General features: G+C 40.4%; 1 protein-coding gene across 1 annotated transcript in view; it reads left to right on the forward strand.

Moving 5' to 3' along the window:
* Positions 1 to 17,418, forward strand: part of BMPER (BMP binding endothelial regulator) — a 143,197-nt gene that overhangs the window by 83,239 nt on the left and 42,540 nt on the right. The window contains exons 11-12 of the mRNA XM_042817593.1: positions 1,309 to 1,354; positions 11,671 to 12,000. Of these exons, the coding sequence (XP_042673527.1) occupies positions 1,309 to 1,354; positions 11,671 to 12,000 (376 nt within the window). The remainder of the gene's footprint in view (positions 1 to 1,308; positions 1,355 to 11,670; positions 12,001 to 17,418) is intronic.

Consider the following 17,418-nt stretch of genomic DNA (forward strand, 5'->3'; position numbering starts at 1 on the left):
TACGCTGAACTTTTATTCCCTGATGATGACGATGAGCTCTCATCTCCTGGAGCTCATTTCTCCCCATGCACAATGTCAAAGCTTGGCAGCGTTTTTGGCAGAAAGCAATCTAGGTAGCAATACGGCTTGCATCTGTCTCCACATGGACCTGCCACCCCTTCCTCGTGAGCGTTTCTCTACTGCTGAGAGTGTTTGGAGCAAACGATATTGCAGCTCCATTTGTTCCCTCTTACTGGCCGCTCCTTGCTTGCCTGCTTGGTGGAGAACAAGACCACTGGTCACACAAAGGGAACTTTCTATGTTCCACTACAGTTCTACTGTTGGACTGAAGTGTTGGTGCTGGGGAACAGCACAACTCCATATGCCTCTTCCTTCCCCTTACGAGAATGTGGGTGAGCTCCAATATCACCATTAGTTCTGTTACAACCCCTGCCAGTTTCTGCTTGGAAAAACATATCGTTCAGTCTGAAATTTTCCAGGCCTATCCTCTGACTTGATGGTAAGCTTTTGGGAATTTAAGTAAAATCAGAGAGAACATCTTTTAATTTGAGGATGACTGAAAAAGAGAATGAATTTATGTACAAAGAAGCGCGATTCCTACTTCTAGCCAACCTTGTGTAAGACACAACTATAAATAAAACTGTCATGGGCAAAGAGGTGAGTAAATACTTCAGACTTTCATCCATGATCCTGTGATTAGACCTAATTTTTTATGTTTAGATGTTGCATGTTTTTGGATGTATGCCCATTTACTTCCTCAGGCAATTTGGTCTGAGATTGGTAATACAGTCTGGTAAGAGGAACTGTGGGATTTAGCCGTGAAAGAAATCTGGCCAAACTGGTATCTAGTAGTGCCTCCTTCCTTCCTTCATTTCTGTAGAAAAATGAATGATCTGAGGGCATGGGAGAGTGTTGGGGTGTGGAGGGCTGCAGATTGCATAAGTGTCCATAGGTACATTAGGAAATACATGTGTTTTGGAAGGTGGGAAAAGGTGGTGATCTTGGTAAGTAAACAATTAGTCTGCTTTTAGATATCTGTGAATACGTGAGCCCAAAGTTCTCTCACACTCTCTAAAGAGAGAACTGCTAACAGAGAAGTCTTTTAGTATTACATTTCTAATAAGACTGCCAGGAAGCTTTTTGAATAGTTCTGTCTGTTTTTAGCACCTGATATTTGAAGCTGTAACCAGGGCATTGAGTTCAAACACAACTTAAACTATTTTCAAAAGCTTATCCAGCCTTACAAAATAACACAGTCATTGCTCCAAAAACTCTTTCATTAAATCAGCCTGTCTTTCTCCCAATTAGGGTAAAATCCTGAACAGAAAAGGATGCTGTCCTATTTGCACTGAAAGTAAGTTCGTTCTTCACATTTTTAAAATTCTTTTCTATTATTTGAAAAAAAATAAATATAGTGGAAATGTTTGCTTTCTGCCTTCTTTTTATAGATCTTCTTTTTAAAGGGCAGGTGACTCTTTCTGGCTACAGTTTGTTTCCTATAAATCTATGAATTTTAAATAAAATGCCCCAAAAAAGGAATCTATTTCTTTTTTTTTTTTTTTTCCCCAAGTGTCACTATTTGTGCTAAATCTGAGGCATTGCTCTTTGAAGGATATACTTGGCCTGTGAAATTTGTGTGTAATTAAATAAGCAATGTTTACAGAGTTGTACTTTTTACGACTGGGTGACTTTTATACCTGTTAATAAACAACCCCACTCTGCAAGAGAGGGGAAGCAATCAAAGTGCACATATAATTCAATAGTTTTGCATAACTGCAATGGAAAGTGCAGTAGGAAGCTGTTCTTCTATCTGTGTGATGTTTATCTCAACCATCACTTTTTATTCTTTTACTCTTCACTTCAGGAATGACCATCTTCCCATATCCCTTGCAATCTTTCCTAGCTAACAAATCCTACTTGCACAAATATTTACCCTTAAGATTATCCTATTTAAATCAACATGGAGACCTGTCTTCACTGAAGTTATCAGGATACAATTGTATATTTCTTTCAGGATGTATTTAAGTATTTTACTAAATAGGAACTGAATGTTAAAGTGGGGCTCTGTGATTTAGGAACAGGTTTATTTTTAAACAATGTTTCCTATTCTTTTGTCTAAAGTCAAGTTGTTTTTACTGATCTACTCATTTCTGGATAGAACATAAAGCAGACAAATTCTATAAACTTACTACTTTTTTCCACTCTGTTTGTCAATTGCTTCTGAATATGTAACTTGTAATAAATCTAGTTTTGGATTCTTCAGTATCAAAGTGAAGTGAAATACAAATGTCAAACTCAAAAAGGCTTGAAATAAAGAATACCAAGAAGAAGGAGAAATGAAAAATTGAACTGACTAGCAGCTGAATTTATGTATGCTCAGTTTCAAGGGTGAAGACATTTCCCTATCGCTCTGCTTGAACATGACATATTATTAGTGTCATGAATTTATTGATCGCTGTCTTGTCTGCTCTTACAGTTCAGTCTCATTTACCCTTTCTGATGTGCTCTTTTGTAATATGAGCAGTTTACTGTTAGAGGGAGGTAAATAGTGGGGCCATCCATTCCCTCAAAGTGCTGAAGGTCTTCTGTTGTAAGTGGTTATGAAGAAGGCATTTCCTTCTAGCAGAAATCCTGCTAGACAACGATAACTTGTGACAGCTGTTTCATGGGGGAAGCAAGCAAAAAATATATTTGTTTAAAGTAAAAATACCTCATATAGGAGCCAGATGACCTTAGACTCAGAACTTCTTGATGATATAAGAGAATGGTCATGACTTTAAAACATGAAATTAAGGGGAGAGTATCAGCAGCCAGCAGACTATGTTACATTTACATTCCTGTTATGAATGAAGTGGCAGATGCTTGATCTTACTTAAAAAGCAGTCTTTTTTTTTTTTTTTTTCCACAAAAAAGTGTGCAGAGAGAATTCTAGGGATACCACGGGAATATCATGGACTCTGATTCAGCAGCCATTAGAGCATCTCCCCCAGTTCAAATGCAGGGTCCACTGTGTGAGGAAGCAGTAAATCTTCCTGAAATCTGGAAAGTCTCTAGTACGAAGAAGTTGACAAGTCCAGTTATTTTGTGAGTTTTTGACAGTTGAAGGTCTGCAGCCAGCCTCCTCCTTCAGCACCAGACTGAGACTATGATATTCAGCCAGGGGTTTCGAACTACCAGGAATGGAGACACCACAACCTTTCTGGGTAGCCTTCTTCAAAGTTTGCCCCATCTCATGGTAAAATTTTATTCTTTATGTCAAGCTGGAATCTCCCTTATTCCAAATTATGCCTGCTGCTGCTTGTCCTTCTGCTGTGCAGCTCCATTAAGATCTTGGCTCCATCTTCTCAGTAATCTATGTGCAGGTACGGTCAGATTGCTCTTGGTTCTCCCAAAGCTTTCAGGCTAAAGAACCCTGTTCTCTTAGCCTCTCCTTATGGGTCTACATTGCACTGGCACTGTGTATGACTAGGAGGCAAACTGACTGTCCTGTAGTGGTATGTTCCTCTGTTGCACGTGAAATGGATTATTTTGTGGAGAGGTGTCTCACTATGGGCCCATTTAGCATTTGGAGGAGGACGAATGCTAATCTGACTCTAAGGCTTTGTGATTAAAAGTAATTCCAAGCTTTTATTAGTTAATGTAATCAAAGACTTTAAATACCTGCTCTCATACAGCACCAGTAGCCATTAGCATTCTAACAGCAGCCATTTGCAAGGAATTAATTCCATCTTTGCGCTAGAAGTGCTGTAAATCTCATCATAGCATTTTGACAGGTAAAATCATAAGTGTTTCAGTGATGATCACAATCGCAGTCCACTTGTTAGAAACTTTGCCAATTCAACCTATTCCTGATAAGATGCAGATGCATAGCCCTTTCCCTCACCCACCCACTCGTACTGATCCTCTCTCCACATGTTAACACACCAGACATATTTGTTGGTCCAGAAGATATTAATTTTCCAAAGTAAAACCAACATAGGAGGTACGAGAACATACTGTACACAGGAGAGCTCTGAGTACAATTTAAATGCAGCCAATTTCTACGAAGTGGGTCAAAAACAGAAACGTTGTTAAAGGAGACATTTTAAACTGTAAAAAAAAAATAAAAAATAAAAAAAAAAAAAATCAAAGGGTTATTTTTCAAAGCAGTTTGTTGCAGAGAGAAAAAGTACCTTGTCTCCTAACGGACTAGGGAGTCCCTTTTGTCTACTGTTGCTGAAGTTAACTGTGGTTGGTTTTGGCATGTTGCTGTTCAAGCTCCATGGCTGGTGTACAGTTATCACTAATTAAACACAGTGGTCATACCAGTGGAAAATTCAACAGTTTAGTTTATTCTGCTGTAAAAATGTAATGAAATGTACTCTTTTGGACTTGATTTAGAAAAATCACCACTGACGTCAATTCCATAAATTAGTAATCCTGTGTTAGAGCAAGGTCATTTTCATATTAAAAAAAGAAAACACTAAGCCTTAATTCAAATAATATTAACAGACTGCTCTCAGAGCAGGCTGGGAATTTGCAGTGGAGGCTAAATCTTTGTTCTTGACATTGAAGAATTGATAGCCTTTGCTGAAATTACAGCATGCAGTAATGCTTCCTGCTGTGACTGTGCAGATATATTTCAATCATTATCAATACCTCTAACACAGTCATACCTAAGTCAGTGTTAGGTCTTGTGGACAAGGATTTTTTCAAAGAGTACCACAGTCATCTAGGTTTAGTAGGATGTATGATTAATTTTGTAGTAAAGACCTTTTTTTTTGGGGGGGGGAGGGAGGCAGGCAAAAACTTTTGTTCACCAATCATTCAATCTTTGTAAATTGACATATAGCACTGAGCCAAATTTAAGGCGTTTGGATCCAGCCAACCAGCCTTAGGACTAAAAGGTTGGTACTTTCACCTGCTCCTGTATGCAGATCCTTTATATTTGTATTTATAGAAATATTAAAAAATGGATGACTCTTCAAAACAACAGTAAAAGATTAAAAAAAGAAAAAAGATAGTGTTATGCTTTGTAGGTACCTATGACAGCAGCAATCAGGACTAAAGGATCACAAACAAGTCTGATGGTCCTGTTTCCTGTTATTTCCTTGCCATAGAGAAATACATCAACAAAAAAAACTTCAATTGCTTATTCATACTGGAATGCTGTACGTGACTTAGCTCCTCAGTCATTTCAGCTGTGATGGCCTACTGTATAAATATGTATTTGAACAAATTGGAGTAGATATTTTATTTATGAAATAGGCCATAAAGACTCCTGTGGAGTTTTTTGACACCACACCTTGTAATGTGTATTATATCAAGCTGCACTATGCAACAGTTATGAGGAAAGTACTCTAAGGCTATGCATTTTTTAAAGAAAAGCTAATGAAATTCTATTATGTGTGTTCTGCAGCTAACTTTCAGAAGTTAATAATGTGTTCTGTTTGATTTAGGGCTTAATTCAGCATATGGACTAATTGCATTCAAAGTTTCATTTCATTTTTAAAAAGCTGGGATCTTTTTTGAATTATAGATGTGCAACCAGAACACTCTTAGGCTGGTAAACTTCTATTTTTTCCTCCTTCTCCGCACTCAGAAAATGTCCAAAACAATTTTAGTTATAATTTAAAGTGTATTTTTCTTGGCCACTCTTAACTAGCTACAAGCCCAGAAGAGTGTGACCAGACATCTGGACATCTTGGACTTCAATTGACTGCTCTGATGTCCTGAAAAAATAAAACATGCTATTCCATGAGCACCAGAGCTAACAGCCCGGTTTCCTATGGATTTGTGTCCCATTTCCTTTATACCCTAACAAATAATAAACCGAGCTAGAGACAATATATCCTGTGGCTGTTCTGGAGCTAAAAATGTGCTAATTGGCCAGCCAATATGCTCATGCTCTTTGGCCGGTCAGGATGTGTGTGCTGACTGTCTGTCTGGCCTCAACTAAACAGTCTATATATAATTCAGCTTTTTCGTAAAGGCCATATACCACCTTGGGGGTAGGGGCATTAGCCTGAAGGCACGTAGGTACTTTTTGGCAACCTGTTGTTTCAGTAGGTGATTCTTAACTTTACTCAGCATACTATTTACTTGAACTTGAGCATCTCTTTGTTAAATTTGTTTTAAATTGCCCCAAACCGGTTGTGATTTCATTAACTTTCTTTCCTCCTTAAACAGTATGTTAAACCTCGAGGAATGCTAAAATGTTCTTTTCCCTGCTGTTTCTTTTTCAGCTTCTTCTTCTTCTTTTTTTTTTGTACAGATAAATGTGTTTTCAAACCCTGTGCTGCTTGCCTACAATTACCTTCCCAGTTAGTTACCTTTCCTAATGAAAGTCAGTATTTCATTTGAATTGGGTGCATGATTTGTAACATGCAAGGAGAGCTGGCCAAGAGTTCCACAATATTCACTTTAGCACCTAAATGCTATTATTATGAGTTTGCAAGAAAGCTATAGATCCTTAGGTTGGGACTAGGCAAACTGTGTGAGTTACACAGACCATCAAATGTAAGAGCATTTTGCTGTTTAAAAAAAAAGAAAAAACAAATGTGAAAACTGTCTTGTTCCAGAAGTTTATATGAAAGCCAGGAGTTTTGAAAATTGATTTGGGCACCGAAATGTGGGATTTCCAAAAGGCATTTACAGGTGTTTGCAGCCAGCTTCTAACAGCATTTAATCAGAGTTGAGTGCCTTAACTGCGTAAGGTGCTTGGGAAATCACAGCTCTTTGTGCATAGCTCTGTGGTGCTGTTAAAAATCTGTGTCTTTCAGGGAAAGGAACATGGATATATTTGCCTTCATATAAATGTGCATGTGTAAATGGGCAGAAGATACTGAAGTTGAGAAATGCATGGTTTAACACAAGCAAGAGATGGTAGTTTTTCAGGCACTGTGCCAAAGGATGTTGTGGATGCTAAAAATGTTTCTGGGTCAAAAAGAGAGTGGACAAATTCATGGAAAAGAATTCTATCAAAGGCTACTAAATAAAGACAAACCCTGTCTAGCTCAGAAAGTCCCTAAGCTGGAAATAGTTGGGAGCTAACAGAGTCTTAGGAGGAGCATCTTATATTATTGCCCTTTTCTAACTGTGCCCTAGACACCTGAGAGAGACAAGGAGTATCTGCAATAAGCTGGTAAGAAGTTATTGTAGGGAAAAGGATCTGCATCCACGACTCTGTGCTTCAGTAGCTCAAGTCACACTCCTGTGTTGGGGAGCACAGATTTGGCAATGCAGTGATACTCTCCATCCGCTACATCTCATCTCAACAGAGAAGAATTTCACACGACACGAACTAGAGAACAAGTGTTTCCAATAGATTTCAAAACCAGCCATGCATAAAGGCCTTTTTTTATTTCCAAAAGAAAACAAAAGACAATAATAAAAAAACGGAAACGAAGAAATCATAAAACGTGATGTGATTGAAACTCTCTCAAACGGTGGACAACTCAAAACCTAAAAATTGGTGGGGCATTTTTATGTTGCCTGCCTTTTGCCCTCTTGTTGCACCCTGTGTTAAGGTTTCTTTCAAGGCCAGACAGTTCTTCTTATGTTCAGTGCCTGAGTTATCACACACACTCTTGCAGGGTGTGGGTTTATTTTTTAAGACACCCAGAATTTTTGTAATCCTTTCAAGAATGTTTTATACAGTGATATCAGAGAATCAATTATTCGAGCTGTTTTTAGGTAGATTTTCCTTCCCCCACTTCCTTGGTTATTAAAGAAAACAGCAATGTTTGGATCAGGCATACAGCTATCCAATCCAAAATACATTCTTTTTTATTTTAACTGCACTGTATCAAGTTGACATATGACGTGCCACGATGTAACATAACATAAAACAACATTACTCTGCATAACACATTAGAAATTAAAAATAAATATTTCCTTTGGATCCCATTGGTACTATCAATTTTACTTGCACATCTCTGAATTACGTTTGTTCCTCTCTCATTTTTGCCTTTTAGCTACTTTCATAGGTGAAGAACTTGCCCTCTCTCCCCCAACATGTGGGATAGTAACATGTATAACATCTCTACGTTCTTAGCATCTAAAAATGCAATCAAAAAACACTTCTCATCCCTGAAATCTTCACTGGTGCTTGGGCTCATTTTTTGTTGATAGTTTCCTTGTTTTTAGAAAAGTTTTCATTGTATTTAAAGAAAAATTAAAGCCTGGAAAAATGAAATAGAATCTGAGCAGGTAATAAAATGTATCTTAATATTCATCATGCAGTATAATTGCATGAATACATAAGGATATCAGAAAACTTATTTGTATGATTTAGTGGCAGTAAAGTCAGACGTTCTCTGTATAAAACCATGATATTTTTTTCCTGTTGGTGAAAAGCATGCTGGTGATTAAAAACTCTATTGTTCCCTTCATTTGAAGTTTGCAAAAAATACTCATGGATAAATGTCACGTAATCATTTTATGGACTTTGGAAAGCAGTTACTGATATCCTTATTGTTGGCAATGGGAGAAGGAGATTCACAAAAGTGCATGTTTCTTAAAAGCACACTCAGGCATCTTGGTTTTCTGGCACTGCTTCAAGTCCTTAGGCCCTGACTTCCGTAGCTGTTGATCAAATGTGATTATCGGTGACCTGGATGAAGGGATACAGTGCATCCTCAGCAAGTTTTCCTGATGCTATGAAGCTGGGAGGAATGGCTGATGCACCAGATGGCTGTGCTGCCATTCAGAGAGACCTGCTGAAGAGAAACAGGCTGAAGAAGTTGGGCAGAGGGGTTCTACGAGGCCAAGTGTGGAGTCCGACACCAGGGCAGGAATAACTGCATTCATCAGTACAGGTTAGGAGCTGACCTGCAGGAAAGAAGCTTTGAAGGGAAGGATCTAGGTGTCCTCGTGGACAACAGGTTGGCTATGAGCCAGCAGTGTGCCCTGGTGGCCAAGAAAGCCAATGGTATCCTGGGGTGCATTAAAATAGCGTGGCCAGCAGTTTGAGGCTGGTGATCCTCCCTCTCTGCTCTGCATGGTGGGGCCATATTTGGAGGATCTGCTGAGAGCTGAAACTGTTCAGCCTGGAGAAATGAAGGCTGAGGGGAGATCTTATCAATGCTTATAGGTATCTAAAGGCAGGGAGACAAGTGAGGCTGGGCTCTTTTCAGTGGTGCCAGTGACAGGACAAGGGGCAACAGGCACGAAGTGGAACAGAGGAAATTCCATATGAATATGAGGAAAACCTTCACTTTGTGGGTGACAGAGCACTAGAACAAACTGCCTGGAGAATGTTGTTGAGTCTCCTCTTGTGGAGATGTTCAAAACCTACCTTGGATTGCAATTTCCTGTGCAATCTACTTTATGGAACTTGCTTTAGCAGGAGATTGGACTAGGTGATCTCCAGAGATTCCTTTTAACCTCTGTGATTCTGTGATCCTGTGATTTTGAATTCAAGTGGACCTGTCAACATAATGTGCTTGAGAAATCACAACTTCTGGTCCCTGGGTATGAAACATAGTAAAGAGGCATACTAATGATGCCAAGAATGGCTTAACTGAAGACTTAATGAGAAAAAAAGAATGGATGTGGCAAGTTAGGTGTCCATTATAAATGTTACCCAGGTACTGCTTCTGTGATGGTACTGCACTGTGCAGTGGGAAGACTGGGGTTAGACTTTTAAGACCTTGCAGTAAGGGTCATTAAGAGCTGCAGGAGCTAGTGGTGGGATTCATGTTACTCCTGCTCTATGAAAACAGGGTATATGTGTGCCAGAAATAATGAAGGTATGGGTGATTCTGCATTACAGCTGGAAAAAGGAAAGATTACGTCTCCTGGGGCCCCCTTCATCCACATCTTCTATACATATCCCTGCAGAGCCTTTAACTGAAGCTAGTGAAAACATCAGAAACAATACAGCTGCTTTAGCACAGCACTGTGCCTAGGCTAAATAGGCTGGCTGAGAAAGGTATATTGCTTAGTCAGAACTACATTACACTCCATCATAGAAATTCTGTGTCTCTTCTCCATAACGTGCTTCCTTCTTTCTTTGTAGGCTTGAATTTTCCCCTTTTTGTTTTAGCTGCCTTTTCAGAGAAGACATTGTACAATAATTTTTTTCAGCTAAGAAATAGCATTCTCTGTTATTCTCCATTCCCCTACGCTGTTGGCTTTTGTTTTGTTTTGTTTTTTGATTGATGCTGTTCTCAGCTGTCTGATTACTGAGTCACATTTTCTTACTGTATCAAGCTGTCCCCCTAAAACAGGCATCATCTTTCAATAGCAGCCTAAGCCCATGAGTATTCAGCTGGCAGCAGCAGTGTGCATTTCTCTGTCCTGAGGTTCCTTCTTCCAGGAACAGCGGCAGTGAGATGTGGTTAGGACCTATTGTTATACCCAAAGGCTGAAATGCAAATTGCTGCTCTCCTCAACTGCTAAGCGATTCAATCAATTGCTGGATAACTGCAGGGTAACTCAGAATTGTTGACACGAGTGTGGACAAGTTCTGCCTTTAAGAACTGTGACTTCTCTTGACCAGCATAGAACTGCAAGCATCAATAAGACATCTCCCTCTAATTGTAAAAATGCATATAACTAGCAGAAACACTGTGCCCTTAGATAGTCATTGCGTCATGCTATTCATGTACTGCTGGCTTTTGTTGTGAGAACAATAACCACTAAGAGTCAGTTTGGTATAAATAACATGTGACAGTTTGTAGTATTAAAAAAGTATGTGTGTAGTAAACGCTGATCGCATTTCCTCAGTGATACTTCAGCAACTGAATAGTGGTACTAGAGAAGATTTAGAAAAAATATAAATATACCTATTTTATATATTTATACACGTGCCTATGTAAAATATGGACAGAACTGGGTCCTGCTGAAGTGGCTTGATGGCTTTTAACTTTGAAGAATCCCTCTTGCCTAACCTGGGACATTCAAACTAAACCTCAGAAATATACAGGTGATATTTTGAATTCTACTTCTGTGATAGGATTAGGGTTTGCTCCCACACAAAACTTCAGGGTGAAAGTTCATTCTGGGTGAATTTGACTGAAAGGAATGCCTCCAGCTAAGCTCTCAGAGCAGATAGCAGAACAGTACAGGCTCCTTCAGAGAGCAACTTCCACGTATTAAAGTAGATGTCTAAAACCAGTGAGATGAGAGACTTTCTAGTTGTGTTTGTTTCTCTCTGTCAGTAAGAAAGAAACTGGATGATTGGGTCAGAGTAGACACCTCATGCTTGGAAAGCTGGAATGAAGTTGGAAGGCTCCCATCACACATGTCCAGGGATACAAGGGCTCTGCAAGACCCTGGGCTCTGCCTGCTCTGATACTGTGAATGACACTTGCATTTTTTGGCAATGAAACTGAACAGTCTCCCAAGGCATTGTAACAACCTCAGCTGTCCAGGTGGCACATTATGCTTAAGGGACTAACTCAGAGGTTGGAAGATTTGTCTTTGGTTCCAATCTACAGGTTAACCTTCTCATGTTGACCTAAGGATTGATGGGCATTTGGTTTTCACTTGCTTTGGGAAAGATTTCTGCTAGAACCATGAGGCTTATTCTTTTCAGATAAATGTATCCCTATTGGTCCTCAGAAAAATCTGCCCTGTAGGGCAACAAGATTACTTGAGAGCAGCATCCGTTAAGTTCTTATCAACTGTTTTTTTCAAGCTTTGATTGATCCTGATATAGCACTTTTGTTTCTCACTCACCTGCAGAGCCTGGAGTTTGCACTGTGTTTGGAGACCCTCACTACAACACTTTTGATGGACGGACATTTAACTTTCAGGGAACATGTCAGTACGTTTTGACGAAAGACTGCTCCTCCTCTGCCTCGCCCTTCCAGGTGCTGGTGAAAAACGATGCCCGTCGGACCCGTTCTTTCTCCTGGACAAAGTCAGTGGACCTTGTGTTGGGCAGAAGCACCATCAGCCTCCAGCAGCACCTCACAGTGAAGTGGAATGGGACCCGTATCTCACTACCCTGCGAGACACCACAGTTTCAGATCGATTTGGATGGTTATTTGCTGAAAGTGACAACCAAAGCAGGTAGGGCAACTGTGTGTGTGTCTTCTCCTAGAAAAACTTCTCAAATGCAACAAGAACAGAAATTGGTATAAAACCGTAACAATGGCAATAAATATATTAATTAGAGATCTGAGTATCCCAAGTACTTGACAATTCTTTCAAAACTCTTTCAGCCTACAAGCAGACAGAAATGCAGCTGTGAGTGAAGCCTCTGCAGAACACTTCCTAGACTATATTTCATTCTGCAGTTGACAATTAGCCACCTGGGTGGATAATTGGATTCCAATTGGATTTTCACTTCCAGTAACTAGAGTGGTTTGTTCAGTGTAATCATTTAAAGAAGACTTGGGTACTGAACTTGAAGTTTTACTGCTTAATTTTGTGGATGACACTAAGTTAAGTGGAGCTGTTGAATTGCTCAAGAGCAGAGAGGCCTTGCTGAGATATCTTGAATAGTCTGAGGGCTGGGCAGTCTCCAAGTGCATGAAACTGTACAAGAGTTAGAGCCAAATTCTGCTCCTGGGGTGCAGCAGCCCAGGACAGAAGTACAGATTTGGGGACAAGAGGCAGGAGAGCCCCTCCATGGAGAGGGATCTGGGGGTTCTGGATGACAGCAAGTTGAATCTGAGTCAGCAGTGTGCCTGGCAGCCCAAAGGGCCAACCATGCCCGGAAGTGGTGCATCAGGGCTGAGCAGTGGTGCATCGCACTGGCAGCTGGGCAAAAGAAGGGCTTGTCCCTCTGTGCTGTGTGGCCTCATCCTGACCACTGTGTGTAGTTTGGGCACCGCACTCTAAGAAGAACATAAAACTGTTAGAGAACATCCAAAGGAGGGCTATGAAGATGGGGAAGGGTCTGGAGGGCAAGGTGTGTGACAAGTGACTGAGGTCCCTGTGTTTGCTCAGCCCAGAGCAGAGGAGCTGAGGGGCGGCCCAATGGCGGCTGCAGCTCCTCACAGGGAGCGGAGGGCAGCGCTGAGCTCTGCTCTGTGTGACAGCGACAGGGCTGAGGGAACGGCATGGAGCTGTGCCAGGGGAGGATCAGGCTGGAGGTTAGGAACAGGTTTTTCACCATGACCAGCGGTCATAGCACCAGGCTGCTGGAATTGGATTCAGTGATCCTTGTGATTCTCCTAACTTGGGATATTTTGTGATTCTGTGTTTCTCTAATACTTACAGCTAAGAGCAGGGATGTAATCAGTCCTTTAACATTCATTTTTTTCTACATATGCAGGAACATACCTTGCAGTTTAAGTGGGAGATAGGTGGAAAATCATAGTTACTAATGGTTGGATTTGGTTTAAGTTGTCAAATTATGGAAACATTTCACTGAGGCTACCCACTAAAATAGACATCCTCATTTGAAAACCAAGGCTTAATTTGCTGTTTAATGCCATTGTTCTGTGCTTGCTTTGTGTTTGGGTAAGAGCCTCTCCAAGTGGAACAAACTTCACAGCCTCAGAAGCAAAAGGAAATGAGAAACTTCGAGAATCTGGCACATTTTTTTGTTGTAGAAAAAGGAGGGAAGATAGCAGATTCTCAAGTCCTTAGAGACCTAAAGAATACATTTATTGTCAAAGTTCTAAACCAGAGGACTTACATTTGTTTTGATAAACTATTTTGAGCTATAGTACGCTCGCATAGATAAATACTGAGTGGAAGCTAAGAATTTCCTCATTAGCATGTGTTAGGTAGCGCTGTAGTCCTGGGAGATTTCACTTAAACAGTGAAGTACTGTTTCAGTGAGAATACTATTTACTGTTAATTCAATTAAATGCCATGTGCAAACAGTGAAACCAGTCTTTCTTATGGAGTGGTATGGTCCCAAGCATGAAGCATAGTCATTCTCATTATCTAGAGTCTTTTTTTTTTCAAGGGGTACACTAGCACCCACTGTTGAACTGAGAATTTAGACACCTGTTCATATATCCCCTCGAAATGTAAGTCTGTATAATGTGGATCCCAGCTCTGGGTTCATTCCTAAAAGTGGCAGTGTAGATTTTTGTGGCTGTCTGTAAAATGCACACAAGTTGACCATTATTCACAACTTCTAATTAAAAGCATCTTGAGGGTTTCTCTTTGCAGCCAGCTGAACACTATGAATACTGGCGATGTGGATTTCATTAACCAACCACAGCCCACGGAAAGGTTTTCAGTTGAAGATGAATGACAGCTAATCCCGCTGCTATTCCATTTGTCTTTGGTGCAAGCCTAATAAATGACTGCACACATCCTTGTCCATGTGTTGGCAGAGGGAGTGCAAACATGGCATATGACAACATACCAAACACTGTGTAATCACTGCAAATTATAGTCTAAATAATTCCTCCCCTTAACAGAGAAGGATTAGGTTTCTCTTACTGAAGGCAGCACGTTAGGCCAAGTCCTCCTTCCCTCAGCACAGAAGACATGGAAAGAGGCAGAGAACAACATGACTCCATTTTGCTGGGAGAGGATAAGCAGCAGAGAGGCTGTAGGGAGAAGAAATGTGCTGAGTGGAGCTGTTTAAAAGGCAAAATTTCTATTCCACAAGAAATTCCAAATGCCAAGGGAAAAAAATCTGATAATTTTCTGGAGCATAGATTTTTTTAAAATTTATGTTTTCTCAACACAGTGGGGGAAAAGAGGCAAAGGAAGGAGATAATGAAAAATAAGCAAAGCTACTGAACTAGAAGAAAAATTGAAATAAAATTGGTCTGGGAAGTGCAGAGTCTGGTGCTTACAGCTCAGTCAGCATTCCCTTGGTTTTTGGTTTTCCCTTTGCAGAGCTGGGAGCTGAGTCCTGGATAAAACAGGGGAGTCCAATGCATCAGGAAGCCTTGTGGTCCCTGGCTGCAAAGCAATCTGCATGGCAGGACTGCCCTGGAGTTACTTATCCTGAGAGTCCGGGCTTCCAGACAGCCCACCAGGCGAGCTGGCATGAAACCAGCTTGGAGCCATGCCTGGGTTCTGTTGGAAGTTCATTGAATCCGATATGCCTCCCTGATGCATTTCATTTCTGATGAATTGGCATTTTCCCTTGAAAACCTGTTTTGTTGCTGAATTCCTCACCAGCTGTAACCCTGGGTTCCACAGCAGCAATTCTGGCACCCTGAACTTGCAGGTACTCCCAGTACTGTCTGGCATGGTGTTGAGTCCTTGTCTACAATGTGCATATTAATGTATTGAGAAGACAAGAGAGCTGGTGGTCACAGAGTTGATGCTAATTCATCTGTCCCTCCAGTGCAGGAGGGTTTTTTGTTGTTGTTTTTCTTCTGGGCAGATCTTTTTCACATATCTGGTTTGCTGAGATTTTCTGTTGGCCCTAGATCTTTAGGGAAGAATGATCTGCCAGTTCTTGAGGATGCCTTTACCATGAAAAATCATGCAGAACAATTGATGGGAGTTCCCAGCATGTGAAACTCAGTGTGTGATGTGCATAAATCCAGAAGAATTTCTTTCAAATGCAGTAGAGCACATAGTATGCCAAGTTAAGAAATCAAGTAACAAGTTGGTTAAGTGTCCTTCAAAGAAAGAGGAAAATTGGAATACACTAAAAAGTAACTCTGAGAATGTTCCTTTTCTGCACATCTCCAGATGGGACAGATGCTGCATCCTTTGGCTTCCAGTCTCACCACTTGGATTCTGATTCTTGTCCAAGCGAATGGGAAACTCATCCATTGGGAGGGAAAGAGAGGGGGTTATAGGCACCAGGAAACTCTTCCAAACAATTTCTGTCTGCCAAGGAGACCATTTTAAATGTTGCTCCATAGCATAATCCCGTCTGTCACAGCTCTAGTTGGTTTACAGAAACCAACTGAATTTTCTGTGTGTGAACAAACAAAAAGGCACACACTGCATCGTGCAACCAGGCACTGACAGAATTATCATACATGTTAGATTAAATACCCTTCTTCATTACCCCAAAATAGAAGAAGCTCCACTATGGACAGAAACCTCTAGGCTGTTCATGAAAGCTAGAAATCTTGCTAGTATAGCTAAAGACAACCTGGCATAATGAATTTACTTGCAATGCTTGCATCTTAGCAATTACAGCAAATAGAATTACGTTATAACTAAATAGAAAAAGTATGTCCACTGCTGGTAGTTAAACTGTAACTCTCTTGAATCAAATCCCATAATCAAAGCAGGGACCTCTAGATTTAAAAGTGTGCACTTTTATGTGCTGAGGTTAAAAATCAGAATTTTATGTTATTCATGTCTGCATATCTAGAGTTCACAGGAAATGCATGACTAGATGCCAGTGTCTCACCAAGGACACACAAATATTCAAGATTATATTAGAGTTAGCCTTTTGTAATAAATACAGGTGATTTCACTGAAAGTCAGTAATTCATAACTTGAGGAAAACAAACATTATAAAAGGAAAATTAGGATTAAATCATTTACCTGACTCTAAAGTCAGCAGCTTCTGAGGGAGCTCATTTGTGGAACAAGTTGAAAACTACCTTAAAAATGGAGCTATTTTCTGAAAAGAGCTGTCTGAAGACTTGGATCTGGATACTTCAAACTTTCAGAAAGTTTACATGATTCTCAAGTCTAAAATAATCTTGGTTTATACGTTAATGGCAGATGTTTTCTAAATGCCAGCACAGCAGTATTAATCTGGTGTCTGCAAATCAAGCTGTGTTTTGTTTTGTTCAACGTTGTCAGAAGCAAAGACAGCTGGAATTTGAATTTGTCCAGCAATGATAATGTATGAAGCAGCTTGAAAAGGCAGCTTTCCTTCTTGCCACTGTGCTGGCCTCATTAACCAAAGTATTCTTGCACAATTTCTCAGCTGGTTTGGTGAAAAATGCCTCTGGAGGAGAAAGTGGTCCTATGCATTCTGGGATGATGAAAGAATCTGAAGCTGCTTTCAAGCAACATCATAGAATATATTAGTAGTATCACTGCATATCTATAACAATAAGAAAGCATGATGAAATAGTCCGTGGAGACTGACTGATGCAGAATTATCTGCAAACCTTGCTGGGTAAATCTTCTCCCAAACACTAGGGGTAGTGTAAATCACATAGGGACAGGATAGTCCATACTGATGGCAAAGCACCCCTTCTGCAGCCACTGAAGGGCTCTGGCAGTTGATGCATGGAGTAGATGATGTTAGTGATCCTTTCTAATCTTAATGATTCTGTGATTCTGTGATCACTGCCCATTAGGCCTCCCCCTAATCCTCTGTGGCACAGGTAGGAATTGGCATAGGAGAGAATGGGATGTGTTGCTAAACAAAGGGCTCCAGCTTTGAACTGAATCGCTGGTATGTTAATTACTTGCATGAGCACAGAGAAGGATTTGGATTGCACAGTGACAAGTGCTGATTTACAAGAGGAAAGGGTGGTGCTAAGCCAGCCCACAGAGCAAATGTAGAAATCTGGAGCAAATCCCTGGTCCTGCACCACAAAGCGGTGCTGTTTGGTATTCTTGGCCAGACACAGAGGAGAG

Source organism: Centrocercus urophasianus, unplaced genomic scaffold, assembly GCF_019232065.1.
Source record: "Centrocercus urophasianus isolate 14NV4802_14NV808 unplaced genomic scaffold, USGS_Curo_1.0 seq_16, whole genome shotgun sequence".
Classification (NCBI taxonomy): Eukaryota; Metazoa; Chordata; class Aves; order Galliformes; family Phasianidae; genus Centrocercus; species Centrocercus urophasianus.